The sequence below is a fragment of the Saccopteryx bilineata genome, chromosome 9 (assembly GCF_036850765.1).
Source record: "Saccopteryx bilineata isolate mSacBil1 chromosome 9, mSacBil1_pri_phased_curated, whole genome shotgun sequence".
Lineage (NCBI taxonomy): Eukaryota > Metazoa > Chordata > Mammalia > Chiroptera > Emballonuridae > Saccopteryx > Saccopteryx bilineata.
This window is the reverse complement of record NC_089498.1, coordinates 17,660,995-17,668,346: the sequence shown is the minus strand read 5'-3', so window position 1 is coordinate 17,668,346 and position 7,352 is coordinate 17,660,995. Positions and strand designations below refer to the sequence as shown.

The following is a 7,352-nucleotide window of genomic DNA, read 5'->3' as shown; positions in this document are numbered from 1 at the left end:
TGAAACCACAAGTCTGCAACCCATGTCAACTCTGCTCATCACGGCCCCGTGACCAGTATCCCCTGGACAGAGGGAAACACTGAAGAACCTGGGGTGGGGGTGGTGTGTGTGAGCAGATCAGCTTCACGTTTGAGAAAGCAGCTGGGACAGCTGCTACTGAGAGGGCTAGAGGGGCGAGACCAAAGTAGGAATTCAGGAGGGTCTTGTAAGATGATGGTGGCCTGTACTAGGACATGGACCGCCGAGAAGGAATGTTGGGAGACGACTGCATCTAGGATCCCTGCCCCGTTTCCACCTTGAACTCAATAGCAGATGAGTACAAATGTGGTGGGAAATCTTGGGTGCCTGGTCAGAAGCACAGCTGGGGGAGAAGCTCCTTACATTCTCCAAAGCCGATGTCATTTCATCCCTTTTCAAGGTAACATGTTGATGGTTAACACTGTTAAAAAATATATTTGAGCCTGACCGGGTGGTGGCGCAGTGGATAGAGCATCGAACTGGGATGCAGAGGACCCAGGTTCGAGACCCTGAAGTTGCCAGCTTGAGCGCGGGCTCATCTGGTTTGAGCAAAGCTCACCAGTTTGGACCCAAGGTCACTGACTTAAGCAAGGGGTCACTTGGTCTGCTGAAGGCCTGTGGTCAAGGCACATATAAGAAAGCAATCAGCCTGACCAGGTGGTGGCGCAGTGGATAGAGCGTCGGACTGGGATGCGGAAGGACCCAGGTTCGAGACCCCGAGGTCGCCAGCTTGAGCGCGGGCTCATCTGGCTTGAGCAAAGAGCTCACCAGCTTAGACCCAAGGTCGCTGGCTCCAGCAGGGGGTTACTCGGTCTGCTGAAGGCCCATGGTCAAGGCACATGTGAGAAAGCAATCAATGAACAACTAAGAAGTCGCAACACGCAACGAGAAACTGATGATTGATGCTTCTCATCTCTCTCCGTTCCTGTCTGTCTGTCCCTATCTCTGCCTCTGTAAAAAAAAAAAAAAAAAAAAAAAGCAATCAATGAACAACTAAGGTGTCGCAAGGAAAAACTGATGATTGATGCTTCTCATCTCTCTTTGTTCCTGCCTGTCTGTCCCTATTTGACTCTCTCTGTGTCTCTGTAAAAAAAAAATTAGGCCCTGGCCGGTTGGCTCAGCGGTAGAGCGTCGGCCTAGCGTGCGGAGGACCCGGGTTCGATTCCCGGCCAGGGCACACAGGAGAAGCGCCCATTTGCTTCTCCACCCCTCCGCCGTGCTTTCCTCTCTGTCTCTCTCTTCCCCTCCCGCAGCCAAGGCTCCATTGGAGCAAAGATGGCCCGGGCGCTGGGGATGGCTCTGTGGCCTCTGCCTCAGGCGCTAGAGTGGCTCTGGTCGCAACATGGCGACGCCCAGGATGGGCAGAGCATCGCCCCCTGGTGGGCAGAGCGTCGCCCCTGGTGGGCGTGCCGGGTGGATCCCGGTCGGGCGCATGCGGGAGTCTGTCTGACTGTCTCTCCCTGTTTCCAGCTTCAGAAAAATGAAAAGAAAAAAAAAAAAATTAAAAAAAAAATATATATATATTTGAGGATGTGCTGGGAAAGGTAACGTGGAGCATAGAAAAGGAGGTCAGAGGGTGGTGGCAGCTTTCAGCCTGTCCTGTGGGTGGGTGTGCTGCTCTTTGCCTCAGAGCCTCTGAGCATGGCCTCCAGCTTGGCCTAGTACCCCTAGCCAATTCTGATTCCAGGGGCTCTGGCCTGCCTATGGCCCCTATCCCACACTCCAGTGGTGGGTTTAATCAGAATTCAGACTTCCTGCACTGAATTCCCTCATCAGAATGTCCTGACCCTGGCCAGTTGTTCAGTGGTAGAGCATCGGCCCGGCATATGGGTGTCTCAGGTTCAATCCCCGGTCAGGGCACACAAGAGAAGTGACCATCTGCTTCTCTCCCCCTCCATATACTCCTCCCACAGCCAGTGGCTCAATTGGTTTGAGCATTGGCCTGGGCACTGAGGGTAGCTCTGTTGATTTGAGCAGCAGCCTGAAGTGCTAAAAATAGCTTGGTTGATTCAAGCATTTTCCCCAGACAGTTTGCCAGGTGGATCCTAGTCGGGGCACATGCGGAATATCTATTTCCCTTCCTCTCACTTAAAAAATCCTCCCACCAGTTGCAGACGTCTTCTGGAATCTTTTTTTTTTAATTTTTTTTTTTTATTATTCATTTTTTTAGAAAGGAGAGAGAGAGGGGGAGAGAGAGAGAAGAGAGAGAGAAGGGGGGAGGAGCAGGAAGCATCAACTCCCATATGTGCCTTGACCAGGCAAGCCCCGGGTTTTGAACCAGCGACCTCAGCATTTCCAGGTCGACGCTTTATCCACTGCGCCACCACAGGTCAGGCGTCTTCTGGAATCTTAAGTCTGCCCTTGAGCACAAAGCAGGCCCAGCTCCCCATCTCTCCTTTCCTACCTCTCACTTAGGGGCCTCCAAGTCACACAAAGGACACAGAGCAGGCCAAGGAAGGGGTCCACTTGGATGCCTCCTTCCCTGCTGCTTCTCCCTCACCTGGCTGGCAGCACCAGCCCTCTCTTGGTTGGTGTCCACCAAACACAGCCACCCCTCTCTGTAGAACCAGCACTGTCCCCACCCTCCAGAACACCAGCCCCTCAACTGGAGCTGCCCAGGTCTGTGACCCCAAGCTGTGGCCCTGGCCTGATACCCCACATCTCATTTGCCAGCTAAGTTTGAAGGCAGACTTGGCCTCCAGGGGTCACAGCTGACTCGATACGTACTCAAGAGCCAAGCAGACTTTATTTCTGCCGCAACCTCCGCTGCTCAGGGCACCTGCACGTCTCCATCCTTCACTCTCACGGCCACCACAGCAGCAGCAGCTGCAGCCCTTAGCCAGCCTGTCAAGGTTCTGTGATGCTACAGTCATAGCAGAAGTTGAAGTTGGTGGGGGGTGGGGGGATAGGAGGTGGCTGCTCAGGGATGGGCACGTTCTCCAGCTCCAACAAACGCAGCTTGGTCTCCATGGTCAGCAGCTGCTCCAGGTCCAGCCGTGTCTGCTCACTGCCCATGGGACTGCCCAGCAGGGTGCTCAGCCCATCTGTCCACAGGTGGAACTGGGGACGGGGTCAGCTCCATGAGGGCCTGCCAGTCTCTCCCCCTGCCCATCTGCCCATCTGAGCTCAGCCTGCCCAGACACTCACCTCCCGTTTGGAGGGAGCGATGAAGTTGAGGTAGGCCTCTTCCTCCCCGTGGTCGTAGCTAACTGAGAAAGCTAACTCATAGAGGTCCTGGGGAGGCAAAGGGGCACTGAGCAGGGGGCAGGGCAGAGTGGGGCGGGCGGGAAGAAGCCCAGGCTTCCACTGCCCTCACCTTGTTCTGCTTCACTGAGCCCTTCTCCCGGACGTGGGGGCAGTCCTTGCCAGTCAGTAGTGCCCTCATGTCAGCCACAGGGACTGCAGGAAGAAGGCCAGGCTGACCACTGGGGCCCCAGGGGTCCCGAGGCATGCAGTGGCCTGCCCCTGCCCCTGCCCTCCTTACGCTGTTCTGGGAGGCTCTCGGGGGCAGGCGGACTGGCACCATCCTCCACGTCCCCATACTGTAGCACCTTGTGGTTGGGGGACAGGCAGCAGAACCACAGCTTGTCTGCGGCAGCAAGAAGAGGGAAGGAGTGATGAGAGGGGCCTTGACCCCAAGCCAGAAGCTCTCTGCCCCCCTGCCCACTCAGCAACCTTGGCGCCTTCGGCTGCTGATCTTGCGGAAGAGTGTCCCCTCACAGAGGCGGAGCAAGCGCTGTTGGCGGATCAGGCCCAGGAGCTCTGGCTTCAGCTTCTCCCGAAGCTCCCTGGGTCGGGGGAGGGGTCTGTTCACACCAAGTGACCTGGGACAAGGCCCATGGAGCACCAGGGAAAGTGGGGGCTAGGACTAGGACCCATCCCCACCAACTCACAGTATGGGCGGCGCCAGCGTGCCCTCCTGATGCAGCCGCTCGGTCTGCCGCAGGCGCAGCACCTCTGCATAGGTGAGCGCGTTCACCTTGGTTCGGAAGAGCTCCAGGGAGCTGGGCTTCAGGGCCAGTGTGCGGGCTAGCTGCTCCCGAACCACTTGCATGACCTGGGGTGACCCCAGGTTCAGTTCGGGGTCTGAGCTCTAGGCCTCTACCCGGCAAAGCCCCACCCCCCTGCCCTGACCCGGGTCTCCCAGCTCGCTCCCACCCACTTTGTCGAAGTCCTCCTGTGTGGCCCGCATCTCCTTCCAGGTCTTATTCAGCAGCTGGATGCTCACACAGAAGAGCTCGTGGAAGCTCTGGTCTTGGCCAAAGAACATGGGCGAAAAGTCCTGGGCAGTTTCGGAGCCTGGAGCAGGGGGGCAGGAGGGGCTCAGGGAGGAAGTATGTGAAGCCCCTGGCCCTCTCTGCCCTTCCGTCCCCCGTTCCCAAACAAACGGTGCCCAGTCCCACTCACAGGGCTCCCCGACGTGGAGCAGCTCACACAGCAGCACAGTCAGCTGGATGCTGCTCCGGGCGAAGGGGCACTCATGCTTGTCCTCACGACTGCTGTTCTCCAATACAAACTGGGGTGGTAGGAGCAGAGAATGGGGCGGAGTCACAGCTAAGGCCACAGGGGTCCTGCACAGGCGGGCATCCCTCTCTGCCCACTGCCCCACCACTGACCCGGCTGTAGGCACTCGGTGCGTGTCTGGCGAAGTAGAGCATGTTGTCCAGGGCCAGCAGGCCAGGGGGCACTCGCTCTAGGTCCTGTGCAGGGTTGCTGTTCTGAGGAAAGAGGGACAGGAAGCTGAGGAGGGGCCCCAGCCCTCGGGAACAACAGCAGCTCTGGGCTGAGGCAGGGGTGGGGAGCTGGGTAAGGATCACTCACAGAGAAGCCCAGTTTGCGGAACTCGCGGGCACAGAGAGAACGACGGCGGTCAGCACTCAGCCCAGCTCCGAGGGACTCCCCTTCCGTCTCAAAGGCAGCCTGGCGCAGAGCCTGCAGCTGTTCCCGCTGCTCCTGGTGGTCCACATTTGGGTGTTTCTGTGTCATGATCGTAGATTCAAGACCAAGCTCCGCTGACCCCAGCCTGTGTAACCCAAAGGCACCCACCTGACTGTAGGGGTCCAGTGGCATGCGCATGCGCGGCTCCAGCAGCCCCAGCGTAAGGGACTGCAGTACGTACAAGTGGTGAGCCATCTCGTCACCCAGCGGTGCTGCACTATGAATGATGTTCTGAGGACAGCCGGTCCATGAGTGTGAGCATGGGCTCACTGGGAAAGGAGTGGGAGGGGTCTGCTAGCCCAGGGCTTCCTACCTTATAGATGAACTGGCGAAGGTTTCTCTGCCACAGGTAGTCAAGCATGTGCTGAGGGTGGGTGGGAAGGGAGCTTAGATGATGCAGCCCCTCGATGAGCACCCACCCAGTAGACCCAGAGTGGAGCACAGTACTCAGCTCCTGCCCCCATCCATCTACCAGAAGGACACTCACCTTTCGTTCAACAGGGCTGGTCCCCTGCAGCAAGGCTGTCAGCAGTGCCATGGCCTTCGTTTGCAGCTGCTGGTTCATCCTGGGACAAGAAGAGGGCTCAACCGGCCATCCAGGATCCGGCTGTGCTCCTCACATCTGTACCCCACCCCCAAACACTTACACCTGTAGGTGCACCAGCAGCCTATCCAGTGGCACCTCACTCTTGACCAGCTGGCCCAGGATAGGGCTGCTTAAGGTCACACTCTCCAGCAGCCTGAGGGCTAGGGGCTGTACAGATGCATCCATCAGGTTCATGTTCACATAGCACACCACCTGTAAGAGGGGCAGGGGTTGTCACCACCTGACCAACATGCACGGCCAGAGCCTGATACCACTCCACTGCCCCTACCTGCTGTCCCTAGAAAAGCCCACCCACCTTCCTAACAAAGGGGACACTGAGCGTCTCCCAGGACACCACGCCGTGCTCCATGAGCTCCAAGAAGACCTGCAGTGTGAGGGCCAGCACCTCCCCTAGGCTGGGGGGACATCCGGGGCTGAGCAGGGCCAGATCAGGACCCTCAGCCCCACCATGTCCACCACCCACCACAGCCCAATGCTCACTCGTCCCCTTCCTCAATGATGGTGCCTAGCCTCTGAAGCCCATCACGGCTGATGACCTCCTGGGCAAAGGTCATGTCTGGGGCCAACAGGACAAGTTGCTGCAGGGCTTGCCGGCGCCCTTCAGGACTCCGGCTCTGCAGCCCATGCAAAAGCTGCTCAGCCTCAAGGTCCTGGCAGGGGCAGGAGCAGAAGCAAAGGTGAGAATGCTGGGTGGAGGGAAGAAGCGGTAACTGAAGGTGTGGGGACCAGGGTGTCCACTAGTCAGAGCACTGCAGGGATATGATTGGGCCTCCAGACCTGGGGTAGAGGGGCAGGGGGCAGAAAGGAGGCACAGCAGGGGGGGGGCAGGGAATGAGGTGGGACTAGGAGGGGCATTACTGGGGCAGTGCTGAGGCACAGTATGCTGCCATTCTTGATCTCGGAGCGGTTCTGGAGAAGACAGCAGAAAAGGGAGAGAAGTCAAGAAAGGCTCTGAGGATTGGTTAATTGGGGTTGTCAGTGAGGGAGGATTTGGAACATGGTGCAAGATCACATTCCAGTAGGATAAGGAGTCTGATGAACCAGGGCCAGGAATCAGGAATCAGAAGGGGCCTAATGGGAGAGGGGACTCACATTCTCGGTGATGTATCTCCTGTGCCCATCAGCAAACTGCAGGGCATAGCGCTCAGAGTGAGTCAGGCTCCACCTGCGGGCAGAGGTTCAGTGAGGGAGGTAAGGGGCGCCCCCACCCTCAACCCTCCCCCACCCCTGGCCTGACACGCCTGCACTCACGCGTCGCACACCTCCTTCAGCACAGCCGCCAGGGGCTTTGCCTGCAAGTGAAAAAGTCACTCACGGAGCCAGGTGTGGGGAAGAGTTGGGGAAGAATCTGGGGAAGGGGTAGGGGGGGCTGTTCCGGGGGGAATGGCGCAACCCAGAGGTGGGTGGTGAGATGAATGTTGGCCAGACAGGCCGGGTGACCTGGTCCAGCTGGATGAGCTGCGGGATGGCGTCACGCTTCTGAACGGCGATCTTCACCACGTCCCGTGGGGGCGCCATGGTCCAGCGGGGCAGGGTGCCTGTAACTTTCAAACTGTGCCAACTCCTGCCAAGGGCGCACTGAGTCTAGGTCCCTGGGGACAAGGGCGTCCTGTCGCGGCCTGATGCCCGTGACCCGTACTCACTGCCCAGGTCCCCACTCCTGGCCGGGCGCCGCGGCCTTCCCGAGGGAGCCAAGGCTAGTTCCGGGTTGGGGGGGGGGACAGTAGGAGGACTGCCTGCCCTGCCCCGCCCCGCCGAGGTGGCCCCGCCCCAAGGTGCGGCAGGTGGG

General features: G+C 58.7%; 1 protein-coding gene across 1 annotated transcript; it reads right to left on the bottom strand.

Annotated features, from left to right (window-relative positions):
• Window positions 1-2,745: 2,745 nt before the first annotated feature.
• Window positions 2,746-7,265, bottom strand: ELMO3 (engulfment and cell motility 3). Its single transcript, XM_066243625.1, has 20 exons — window positions 7,004-7,265; window positions 6,815-6,855; window positions 6,656-6,728; window positions 6,422-6,472; window positions 6,044-6,213; window positions 5,859-5,958; window positions 5,604-5,755; window positions 5,444-5,522; window positions 5,270-5,320; window positions 5,065-5,187; window positions 4,840-4,971; window positions 4,635-4,736; window positions 4,426-4,534; window positions 4,181-4,317; window positions 3,912-4,075; window positions 3,694-3,806; window positions 3,503-3,607; window positions 3,335-3,417; window positions 3,166-3,252; window positions 2,746-3,078 (listed from the first exon to the last, which is right to left on the bottom strand). The coding sequence occupies exons 1-20, from the start codon at window positions 7,079-7,081 to the stop codon at window positions 2,866-2,868; spliced, it is 2,163 nt and encodes a 720-aa protein (XP_066099722.1). The 5' UTR covers window positions 7,082-7,265; the 3' UTR covers window positions 2,746-2,865.
• Between the last annotated feature and the right edge of the window lie 87 nt (window positions 7,266-7,352).